We start from the raw sequence: 12,947 nt of genomic DNA on the forward strand, positions 1-12,947 counted from the left end.
GGGGAGTGAAAGCAAGGCAGGTTCCATGGCTGAGTGTAGAGAGGGGTTGCAATTCACTGCAAACAACTGTTCCAGGCTGTTAAGCGCATACTTTTCAATAGGGGTCTGTCTGCACTGGTAACAACTTAGTGAGAAGGACCTCTCTCTAATTGCAGACCAGACCATTACAACTAATGTGTGGTGGTGGTGGTGGGGGGGGGGTCAACATTATTTTCAAACAATGTGAAATGGCAGCAAGGCCTCCTCACAATGTGAAATGCTAATTGAACAATTAAACTTCAGCATGCCAATTACCTCTTTACTATTCCCGACTGTATAACTAATTACTGTGGCAAGCCTGTTAAATGAAAGGTACCCATGATTGCCCCTCTTCAGTTAATATAACTGCTGCTTTTTAACAGCCCTTTGGCATCTGTGAATTTAGTATCTGTTCTGTTCTGTTTTTGTTTCAGGGTGTCAATCAGGCTACCTGTGTGTCTGTCAGGAAGGATACCTCTTACATGGAGTTAGGAGACATGATCTGACCTCTCAGGTTGGCCAGCCGCAACCCTAATTACATAAATTGATTAAACATGATTTAATAAGTCAATCTATTTGGTTGCCCCAGCTACTTATACTCTTCACAATATAATGGGAATAAATGTATTCACTTCTTCTTGGAACATATGGTGAATATCACTCATATTAATTATTAAGGGAAATCCTTTCTGTGATCAGTGTCAGTTCAGCGATGTCACAGCGCTATGAACATTTACCTTTAGTAGTAAGGTAAAAGCCTTCCAAAATAGCCCTCAATCTTGTTGAACACTTTGATGGATACTTTTCTGTCATTATTTTATCAGTCGTAAGTTTTGATCAGTTACTAAATGTGTATATTTTCTGTTTCTGTGTATCTTGAGTTAGGAACATTTATAGACCGAACAGGGATATGATATACACACATTTACAGAACGTTACCAATATTTGGATCAATTTCTTTTGTCCTTCTTACTGCTTAGTAAGTGAATAGCCCTCAAGCAGATAAGCTTCACAAGCCCTCTTCTGATTACACCACAGAGGACACCTTCTAGGCCACACTGTCAGGCCAGATACTTAAGAGGGCTCTCCAGGGTGCATTAGGAGGAAATGACCTGACCCTACACAATAGTAGGTTACAGGCTTTGGCTGCCACAGAGGGCTTGAAAACACTGTTTTTTTTATTTAATCTGCAAAACAAGGCTAGAATGAGGAGAAAAGCACGGGATAGCCATAGGCAATGTTTCAATGTTAACCGTATTCACAATATCAGTTGTTGACCAAAAAAGGCATAGAGAGGACATTATTATTTTAGGTTGCAGGATGACAAGAGATGAGGCCAAAGTGGAAATCACGCTTAGTACCCCTCTTCATTTCCGCAACTCAATTCCATGTGAGAAATGCCTGATGTAATTAAAGACACAGTAGAAAGTCAAAGACAAGACAGATTGTAATTTGATACAGAATTCAACTGAAAAGGACAAACTAGGAACTGAGATATGAATGTGGCTCAAATGCAAGTAATTTACAAGTTCCAATACAAGGTGATTTTGGGTGTTGATAAGAAGGCTGAGAGATGAGGATGATTGTATATGTATTATGAGGTGATTGGAGTCAATATTAAATCTCAGAAGCTATTGTTGTGAATTCCTTTAACAGTTCAGCCAATATTGCCCCTGCTTTAATTTAATCTATTTATTTTACTCAATTGTTGGAGTTTTATTGAGGGTGTGCCTGCTTTATCAACCCCATCTCAACCAGAAATGAAGGTCATGAGAGCCGGTGCTTCTGTTTATTGACTTTCATTGAGTCCATATGAGCTGATTTGGCTATCTGCTTTTGATATTAAGCCCTTTCACATCATTTTGTGAATTCTGGATATTGTATATCTAGCCTGGCTCTACCCTCCTACGTACTTCCGCTCAATTTTATTTTTGCTTCTGTACATAGGTCTGGCCATGAGGTATGTAAGTCAGATTTTTCAGGTTGATTTTCTACCGGCGAATCAGCGAACAGAGGGAGTGGCTGAGAACGATGACGTTGATGTCGTGCGCTAGTTTCTGTTGTAGTTCCGTAATGGCGGCGGAGAAAGATGCGAGCAAAGCCATTCGGTCCGTTGTGGCAACGCTGCCGAATATCCAACAGCTAAAGCTGGAGCAAGAACAAGTTTTGCTGAGTTTTGTTGGTGGCCATGATGTTGTGGCCCTCCTCCCCACGGGGTTCGGGAACAGTTTGATTTTCCAGCTACGGCAGCTAGCTCTGTTACAGTAGTGGTGAAGGAATTGGCTAAGGCGAACGCTAGCGATTGGTTATGGCAGATCAGAGTGTCTCTGGGCATATCCAATAGTTTTAAACTTCAACAGAGTACCCGCCTACAAGGAAGTCAACGCTTGTCAATGGAGCGAGGCCAGACTCTCTGCAAATGCAATGTATGAGAGTCTGGTTAGGACCAGGCTATTGTATATCACCATTTTGAGACATTCCCTGTACTTACGGAAGAATTAGATATTCTGCATCCTTTTTGCAATATCCTCTTTTTGCACTCATGTAGTAATGGCAATGTTTGAGATATTCTTATTGTATGTCCTTGTGTGTCTGCAAACATAGAGCAAATTATACAGCCTACACTTTTTGTGTTTTGTGTTTGTCTCATAAAAATCTTACTGTTAATGTTAATACCTCAAAACCAACTTGTTTTGATGTAGGGCTATTGCATATTCATATTCTCATTTATGATGATTTATATCGGTGGAGCAACATGCTATTTCAAGAGTGTGTTCTTAGGATTCTTTTAATACATATCAGTCAGTGGTTGTTCATGCCACATTTGTCAGGGTAGGCTATACAATGTATTCAAATATGACACATAAACGTGGGATTATTCACACAAACATACTCATGCCTTTTCTTATGGGTCATTGTTTTACACAGCAACGTGATTATTTTTTACAAATACGTATCATGTTTGTTGATAACTTTATAGATATATTTAGATCCAAACAGCAAAGTAAATTAATTAAAAGGGCATCTCACTGCATGTCTCAAGTGACGTCTAGGTGAAGGTAACGTATTTTTGTTCTCTGGGTGAAATCTGATGCTCCACGTGGTGTGTTGTTTACTTCTTCCAGGAACACTCCGTTGGTAGAGGAGATTTGGGATTGTGAAAGAGCGTTCCCATTTATGATTTCATTGCTCAGCTGCTCAAACACAAAAATATATTTTGCTGAAACTGAGACTTCACAACGTAAGAACTTAATGTTCGTGCGCCTTTTGTTCTACAGAGCTATAGCTAGCATTTTATCTTCCGAGTTTCCTCCTATTTAGTTTGTCTTGGCTCGCGCTTTGAAACATTGTTATGATGTTTAAATAGATGCTCGACGGCTGTTGTCAAAACAAAGATATTTGACTGTAATCTTACAGAGAAAGTATAAATTATAGTAGCTACTGTTAGTAATACAGTTAAGTAAGCAAATTAGGTGTCACAAATGTTTGTCAGGTTTGAATCTTCTAAGATATAGTTTAAGCAAACACCCACTTGGCGTAGGGACGTTGTTACAAACTCAGTAGTGGAGATGTTGTTTTTATTTTTATTTTTTACAGTTAACAGACTTGTTGTTTGCATTTTGGAACAGCCTTTTTTGCTCGCAGTGAGTCTCACTTCAAGTGACTAATAATTAACCTTATTTGTTCTTTCAGACACTGTACAAAAATGTTTACACTTGGAAGCAGGCTAGCTCAGTTTCACATTGCCTCAGGTACAACTGCAGAGGATACCAAAGAAGAAAACCCCCAACCTACTCAAACATTTAATGAATTTCTGCAGTATGTCAGGTAGGTTATAAACACACTATACCATACCATAACTCAAAATCCACTTTCACTAATAGCTAAAAATAAAGGGAAGCATTGGACTAGAATGTCTTCAAATTAATTTCACAATTTGTGAGGTATGTTTCACAATTTGTGAGGTATGTTTCATGACTATCAATAATCCCTACTTCGTAGGAAAATTGGTGGGTTGAAAAAAGAAGATATTTTCTGCAACCTTCGTATCTCAAACTCTAACCATCCATCAAAAGATGACATCAGCGTCATCATCCTCACAGGTGCTCGTTCATGCACAAAATTATTTATGGCTACTGTAACTTCAACTGCCAATGCAACACAGATCTACACAGTAACACTTATGAAACACAATTGTTTTCTTTAACATGATGACCCTATGATTGCCTGATGTTTTACTGACACAATAATTACATAACGGAAATGGTCATAGATATTCCAGACACTTACAACCCTCTTTCACGTGAAGGCCACGGTGTTTTCTGCATCGACGTGAAACTCTGGAGGGGAACTGTGTCTGCACAGAACCAAAACTGGCACGTTCAACTCAAAGAAGATTACCAAAACTTTACTAACACCTGCATAGAGCAAGTGGAAGACCCCCTCAAAGCTATCATGGTAAATTGATGCATTAGGTCCCAGGGTGAATCTCAGTCTGAAATTGCTACACTTCACTCATATACGTGCATCCAGAAAGTGTTCACAGCGGTTCACTTTTTCACATTTTGTTACAGCCTTATTCCAAAATGGATTAAATAAAAAAAATCTCAAAATTCGACACACCCCATTATGGCAAAGTGAAAAAGTTTTCTTTAATAGTAATAGATTTGCCAAAATTAAGAATGAAAACACATGTGCATAAGTGTTCACAGACTTTGCTCAATAATTTATTGAAGCACCTTTGGCAGCAACTATGATGCTACAAGCTTGGCACACCTATTTTGTGGCAGCTTCTCTCTTTATTCTTTGCAGGACCTCAAGCTCCATCAGGATGGATGCAAGGTTATTATAGTTTTGCATTTTTAATAAGTTTTTATTTTTATTTCGTTTTGACTTTTTGTTTTCAAATTCAGTTTAGTTTTTTTTTTTCTTTTTTAAAGCGTGTTTTCTAGTTTAGTTTAGTTTAAATATTTTGAAAATGCTTAGTTTTAGTTTAGTTTTTATTAGTTTTAGGGTTAGTTTTAGTCTTTTGTATTAACATATTAACCAACACTTCCTCCCGTTTGTGGTGTTTCTGCGTATTTACTAACCAGCAGCTATCGGTTCGCCGGTGAAAGCACTGCTGTAGTGTTCTCTGTCCTACGGTTGTCTCCATCATGCTGCCTAGCCCTGTACCGGGGTTAGCTTCTGTTTCGGGGGAGGGAGGCTTTGTGTTGTCCTTTACCGTAAGCTAGGTTAGCATCCTTGTGCGCGCTTCTGAAATGTACTTTCAAATTCGTGGGATTTTTTCCTTTAATAAATTGTCCACATATTTCACCACCTTCCACTGCAAGGCACTTGCTTTTATCTGACACACAGTCATATTCAAAGTAATCCCAAATAGGATTCTACCGCTTTCTTCTGACTTTCGGTACCACCATGATGCCAGGCAAGGAGCATGGACTATGCTGTGTTCAATTTGACATGGAATATCGTAATTTCTGGGTTCACAGTCGGAAATGTAAACATATTTGCTCGAAGAAAGACATTGACAAAGACGAAAACTAAGGACATTATTTTATTTTAGTTTGTTTTGTGACCAGCCAATACAGTTTTAGTTAGTTATAATTGTTTTGTAATGCCTTGTTTGTGTTTTTATTTCGGTTAACGACAATGTTTTTTTACCACCTAGTTTTCGTTATTTTGTTCGTTTTCGTTAACGATTATAACCTTGGTTGGATGGGGAGTGTCGGGGCACACCCATTTTCAGATCTCTCCAGAGATGTTCAATCGGGTTTGGCTGGGACACTCAAGTACATTCACAGCGTTGTCCCAAAGACGGGTTGGAAGATGAAAAAAGTGAATTTAATCAATTTTGGAATACGGCTGTAACATAGCGTGGAAAAATTGAAGCGCTGTGAATACTTGACGGGTGCACTGTATATTTTATAATCAAATGTTCCACAAAATTGTCTTGAGGCATCATATGTGGTGGTTACTCAACTAAATGTCTGGTTGATAAAACAGAATATAGATTTCTATGTAACCAGATTTCTATTTCCCCATCCTACAGAACAAGACAGCCAACCTGTGGCAGTACATGAAGAGGAATGGAGTGTCAGTACGCCAGAACCTTTTTTTCCCCAGAGTGGTCTTTCTGGCCTCAGACTGTGAGCTGGATGAAGAACTCAGGAAGAAGAAAGAGATGGTTTCCCACAGCCAAATGGATGCTTTCTTCCATTCTTTCAGAGAAGGATATGTGACCTGGATATCAGATGCAATGACTCCCTCATGGCTGACTGGTGAGTGGGCCCCTACTGATTTTAGAGGGGATAGTAGTGTTTTAGAAAGTCCATATGTACCCCTGTAATTTTGGAATGAGATGTACAAGAAACTCTTATTAGGTGTGATGCGTGTGTGTGTGTGGTGTGACACACACATGCACGCAAGCACACACACATCAAGTTAAAATAATGTAATATTCAATTGTACTTGTAATTCATTGATAAAAATGTGTGAGGGTGTACCTGCAGGCCACCTGTCATACAGACAAATGGGGGACCTGAGGGAGGCCCTGAGGAGAGTGGGGACCTGGGACCTGGTGAAGCTGCACTGTGGAGAGCAGCTAAGGGGAGACTACAAGGGATGCCAGTACATCGCTCTCAACCGCCAGGACACTGACATGTTGGAGTTCTCCAGGGTCAAGACCCTGTCTGCTGACTCACTGTGGGCCCTTCTGGGGCATGCCCCTCAGGTCAGTACACTGCAACCATAACAGACACCACAAAACATGACCAGTGAGGGATTCACTTAGGGCTGCAACAAACGATTATTTTAATAATCGATTAATGTGTCGATTGTTTTTTCGATTAATCGATAAAAAATTTGTCTCAAGCCTACGGTGAGCACAACCATTGTTCTCTCTCATATATATTTACTATTATTTCCCCAGCCCTAAGGATCCCTCAATATTTGGACTCCATACACAACGTCGGTGTCAAAATGTTCGTCTTGGTCCCGATTGTATTGCTTGTATAGGGATACGTTCAGTTGCACGGTTTATGCTGAAATTACGTTTTTGTGGCGAAAAGTGTGCCTAACATCACAACGTCAGCACATGTTAGCAACGACGCATAGATACGCGTTTTAGTAAGACAGACAGCTATGTCAGCGAGCCCTCAGCATTAGTACCATAGCTTAAAGTCTAGGAAAGTTTGGCGTCATGCAGCCGATCAGCTAAATACTTATTTAGCACTAGCGTTTCTACCTGCAAATACCTACAGCTGGCAGCTGTGCTCAATTTTGCTCCTAGATTCAGACCTAGCCCCGATCAAAATACAAGTTGTATACAAACTACAAAACTGTTTAATAAACATACACGTTGACATGTGTAAAAACGTTTTATTATATTACTCAAAGTCTCTGCTAATCTGTCGATACGACTACTGTAGGGAGTCCCAGCCAGGCTAGCTAGTTACCCCAGTATGAAGTTGAATTACGTAATGTGACGAGACTGAATTTGAAAGTACAAAAAACCCACCAGGAGCTCCGACAACGTCGGCAACTCTGCGCCAGGCCTAATTCTTTTTATTAATGTATCTGTACAAAATACAGAGACGTATCGTACAGGACTGGATATGCAGCCACACAGGCGATTAGTTTCTCCTCCGTCTTGAAACTGAAAGCTAGAAATGTTAACCATGGTTGCTACGTTACGAGAAACAAGAACACTCATTGGCCATCGCTAGCGAAAATCGCTCCTCATTTGCATAAAGTTGAGAAAATCTCATCTCGAATCGGGTCGCGTCGCTACCCACAATGCACCACGCAAGCGATTCGCCTGGCTCCATGTTGTTGTGTCGCTCGCGTCGCTGCAGTGTGAACGCACTGTTAGGTCGTACTGATTTCTCTGCCTCCGCCATGTGTTTCAGAACAACGTTACGGGTCTCTCCGATGGTCTTTCCTCTACCTCCGCTCTTCTCTGCTCTTTTTTTTTCTTCGCTCTGCTCTGCTCTTTTCTCAACTTTTCTTTTTTTTATACTCAAACATCTCCGCGACTTAATAAGTGGTGCAATAGTCACGCGACACAATGAATCGATAATGAAATTCGTTGCCAACTCTTTTAATAATCAAATTTTATCGATTCGTTGTTGCAGCCCTAGATTTACTTTTACCTACCTTTCTGACTGACCGTAGGAAGGCAATAATGCACAGAGTAGGATTGGGATTTGGCCGAATGTCATTATTATTATTATTATAATGATGATGATGAGGATGTGGGTGATACTACAGAAGTTGTGCGAATTGGCATCCCCAATAGAAACATTTATCTAAAAAGACAAGAATTCAGTGTCCTGATTTTCAATGTTGTCTAACCAGTTCTTTAACAATTATTAACTAATACTTAAACTTCAGTCACAAGGCATGTAATATGATATCTTCAATAGGGAAGTGGGTTCACTTTTTATTATGTTTGAAGATATAGACCAATGTACTAGATGGGCACCCCTGGCCATCATTGCAACATGGGGACTTTTGAGCCATTCAATGTTATGAAGAAAATTGGGACATTATGTGACACTCTATTCTTAAGGAATAATAATATTAAGTTTAACCCTAACCATTATTTTCCCTATTATATGACTACATGCTATGGTGAATATTTATCAAATGTGAGGAAAGAAAAAACCTAATGTATGCAGTACCCGCATATAACTTGGCAATACCTAATGTCCTCAGAATACGGTTTATCGGCAGGCTGTAGAGTAACAAGAAACCAGTAGATGGCAGTAATGCTAAGTTTTCTGAAAAGCTTCTATACTGTGTGGGACTTGCACATAAACCACGTTTGGGATATAAAGAAGATGTGATTTTTGCTTTTTGAAAGACTAACCCTAACCCTAGAAACCACATTGAGGAGTATCCTGAGCAGTGAAGCATCTTGAGTTGTGCTTGTCCTACTATCACTTTTTTATCTGATTGGCTTTTTGATATAAACTCTTTGTGACAAGATCATGTGATTTACTGTAGCATCTGAGCACGGTGGCAACCCCCTGCCCCCTCCTCCTCGTGGTTCTCCCTAGCCACTTTGCTCTTCACTGAGTCTATAATTTCTCAGTTCACTTCCATTAACATTGGAATGCTGAGCACTAATTATTCATTCAGTGTTCAGGGCTGCTAGTGTCTCGTTGAGGTATAAGCATTGCTGCCCGTGCTGCCCGCTAACTAAATGCAGCTAATAGTTTTAAAAGTATTAGCTCAAGGTATTGAATTGATTTATCTAATTACATAAATGTCCTTGTAATTAAATACTTTACCATCTATGAAAATCACCGAAAATATTGTTGTATTTTATTTTGATCTGGGACTTTCTCAAACGGCATATAGTAATGGAGGACCTTTTTTTTTTTTTTTTTTTCATTACAGTCATGACTGACTTTATGGATTTTTATTCTTAAGTATTAACTTTTTTGTCAAATCAAGGCTAGACCCTACTATGCCATCTGATCCAAAATAATTATTGTTACCCCACCTTAGATCTCCCCCACCCACACACTTTCTGGAAAACTCTTTCTAAAAGGCTCAGAAGCCCATTTAAAAAGTAGTGACAACCCCACATCCCAGGGTTTACACCCCCAGCTACTGTAATCTCAATAAATGTCCAGGGGGGTATTCGTCGTAGCTCGCTAAGCGGTTTAGCGAGCTAATTTTCAGGCTAAGATAAAAAACGCCCCTCTTTTTGGTTCGTGGAAGCAACTTTCGATAAATCACCATAGTAACATATCAATTAGCACTAACCTGCTCCAGAGCAGGCTAACGTAAGTGTAGCTGGATAAGCTTGCCACACCCCCAGAAAATAACATGGCAGCTCCCTTTTTGAGAGACCCAGTTGACCAAGGAGCTATAATTTAGTTCGATTAGCTTTCCATACCAATAGAGTTCTTCACGATTGCCAAGATCCTTTATTTCACACGGATGAGTTCTTGTTTGAGCGATATCGATTCAGCCGACATGGACTCATTTATTTGCAAGACCTTCTCGGGCCGTACATTGCAAATATCACACGCCGCAGCAAGCTTTATGCTTTATTATGAGCTTATGCTGCTGTATGTGAATATGTAACGCTATGTTTTACGAAATGTCTTGTCTTATCTGTTGTGCCTGTGCTTTTTATATGTTTCACTGTGGGAGAGTGGGAAACGTCATATCGATTCCTTTTTATGTCTTGACATGTGAAGAATTGACAATAAAGCTACTTGAAACTTTAACTGTGCTTCAGACTGCATAGCCTTGAGGTTTTTTGCGTCAGGTAGGCTATAGGCTACATTTTTATACAGTATAGGCGATGCAGAAAACATTGGCAAAGCCGCAGCATGCGTTGCTGTAAGAAAAGTGTACTTGGCGCTTAACCAGCTGATGAATCAATTCATCATATTCCCTGGCCATGTCCCAGTCAATTACATCAAAGAGGGATTTACACATATGCCTACATGCATATACACATATATAGTACATGATATAAGCGCAGTAGCTTACATATATCCTCATAATTGTCTATGAATTCGTATCAATTAGATACTCTTTGGCCTTGTTTTTATTTAGCCTACTTATTCTGAAAGAGTTGAGATCATTATTTTCGCTAGCAAGATCTCATTCGATTATTAATTTCCATTAAGCCTATACCAGCAGGCACAATTAAAGAAATGTGATCTGATTGATTGGGGTAATGAGGCACTTAAGATGAGCCTATACATTTCCCCAAAACTTTCGCATTTAGCTTATCGGCAATTGTTTCCCAAGCTGCTTGTTTTGCTCTGGCAGCGGTGGCGGTGTTTGACTTAGCCATGATTATATGCTTATTGTCTAGAGACTCATTATAATAGTTTGCTCTGATGGCGAGAATAGCCGATCACCGCTCTCTCTTTCGTCTTTTCCGCCATCATACCGTTAGAAAATCACGGTTTTGGTGATCGACCTTTCCTGCCTTTTGAAGTAGGACGTGCACGTGCAATTTCCCTGATAAGTTTAGCCTGATTGAAATTAACCACATGATTTGGATGCGGATCAGCCGTTGACGAACCGATATTTGCTGTTCTCACTCATCTCGCTAATGTTAACGGGCTAAAGGGACAATTGATTAACTTAGCTTCAACCCTTACGACGAACGGGGCCCAGGTTGATCCACAGTCATACCCTCTTTGCACCAAAGTGAACGGGAGCTAGTTCGGAGCTGGTGCTAGAGCCGGTTCGGAGCTGGTTCAATTTGCGAGCCTTCTAAGAACCGGTTTGCTTTTCCACGGGCTAGAGAGCCACCACAGAGACACCACATTAGGTCACTGTATACGTCTCATCTTTCCCAGCAACGCTAGCGCGGCAGCGCCAAACACAAAGCAGAGCCCGTCTAAAGGCTGTTTATCAATCCGAAGAACGCTAAGAACGCGAGGTTGAGATGCGTGTTTTCTTGGCTATTGCGCAATACCCTGGGGGGGTGTTCCATCAACGTCGCTAACGCAAGTCGCGCTAACACGAATAAGTCTCACTTGGGTAAACGTCAACTTAGACTTAAGCCTCAAGCCGTTCCGTTCCACTAACAGGCAATGCTAATTCAAGCTAGACCTCAATAAGCTTAGACTGTGCAGCCCAGATCAGGCGATCGTCGAAAAGAGGAGTTATGTCGCTAAAAGCAAAGCGTAAACCAGAAGAGTGGTGTTGTTTCAGCAGCGTAAATAGATTTTGAGTGTTTTGGGAGTTGTCCCCAAAAAGGGCAATGTTGCCGCAATTAACATAGCAAGGGAGACAACTTGTCAAACCATTACGACTGTTAAAATCAGTGTGTGAATTATACAATGACATTCGGGGTTGTCAACTCCACTGACTGTGGAGTCAGGTGGTTTGTGGAGTCAGGTGGCTGAGCGGTTAGAGAATCGGGCTAGTAATCAGAAGGTTGCTGGTTCGAGTCCTGGCCGTATAAAATGACGTTGTGTCCTTGGGCAAGGCACTTCACCGTACTTGCCTCAGGGGGAATGTCCCTGTAGTTACTGTAAGTCGCTCTGGTTAAGAGCGTCTGCTAAATGACGCCCCCCCCCCCACCCCGGGACGAAGTTGACCCCTTTCGCGGCCCCAACCAAGTAAACGGCACGACAATGGCACACACAAACGCACTACTAAAACTACAAACACTATTGTTTGTAGTCATTTATTTCTGAATTTTTTTTTTTATCTTTACAAAATTACCAGAGGAACATATCTGACTGTTCATCACAAAATAACGTTGTTGGAAATCTCTCCAGATTCTGACAAGCAATGAGACAGACAGATGAAGCTATCTTGCTTGATATACAGCTAGCGATAGCTATCTTGTTGGTGATTAACCATGTTTCTATCATTAACATTCTTGTGAATATTCTACAGCCAATTGCCATTACAAATACATTTGTGACAGATTTTTGGGGTATTAGATAGCAAACTTGCCTTTCTTGCACTTTCTCACAACGCAGAACGCACACTTTTTTTTCCTGCACAGTAATTCATCAATTTAATACAGACACTAACCATGCTTAGTTGACTGCTGACATTGGTCGAGATTACAGGGATAGGCATATTACTATCCAAGGGATCATATAGGCCTACTTATTATCAGTTAATATCACTTTTGAGTTGCTAGCCTGCTGGTATTAGGCTAAACTAGCACGGCCCCATTATGTGGGTAGGTTAGCTTGATCATTCTGGCTTCAACAAGAACACACTGGTCGAAAGATTGAAGACGCTAGGGATAGATTTAACTGTAAAGAAAAATAGATTAAATTACCGCACTTTTTCTGTAAATTATACGTGTTTTTTTCTGTATTTCTGAATGCCAGGAAATACAGAAAGAAAGACAATGGCAAACTGTAAATTTATAATTTTACATAAACATTACAGCCAGATGTTGTTATTTAAAAATACACTAA

The 12,947-nt window shown here is 40.2% G+C and overlaps 1 protein-coding gene across 5 annotated transcripts in view; it reads left to right on the forward strand.

Moving 5' to 3' along the window:
• The first annotated feature begins 3,161 nt into the window (after window positions 1-3,161).
• The window catches only part of si:zfos-911d5.4 (uncharacterized), a 46,302-nt gene continuing 36,516 nt past the window's right edge, over window positions 3,162-12,947 (forward strand). Inside the window, exons 1-6 of one of the 5 annotated variants that reach the window (XM_067245543.1) lie at window positions 3,162-3,259; window positions 3,712-3,846; window positions 4,021-4,121; window positions 4,328-4,476; window positions 6,071-6,299; window positions 6,531-6,751. In XM_067245543.1, coding sequence (XP_067101644.1) covers window positions 3,725-3,846; window positions 4,021-4,121; window positions 4,328-4,476; window positions 6,071-6,299; window positions 6,531-6,751 — 822 coding nt within the window. In that variant the 5' untranslated portion in view covers window positions 3,162-3,259; window positions 3,712-3,724. Of the gene's footprint in view, window positions 3,273-3,441; window positions 3,474-3,711; window positions 3,847-4,020; window positions 4,122-4,327; window positions 4,477-6,070; window positions 6,300-6,530; window positions 6,752-12,947 lie in introns of those variants that run through there. The other 4 variants (XM_067245545.1, XM_067245546.1, XM_067245542.1 and 1 more) reach the window with 4 other exon arrangements.

This window comes from Osmerus mordax, chromosome 10 (genome assembly GCF_038355195.1).
Source record: "Osmerus mordax isolate fOsmMor3 chromosome 10, fOsmMor3.pri, whole genome shotgun sequence".
NCBI classification, from domain to species: domain Eukaryota; kingdom Metazoa; phylum Chordata; class Actinopteri; order Osmeriformes; family Osmeridae; genus Osmerus; species Osmerus mordax.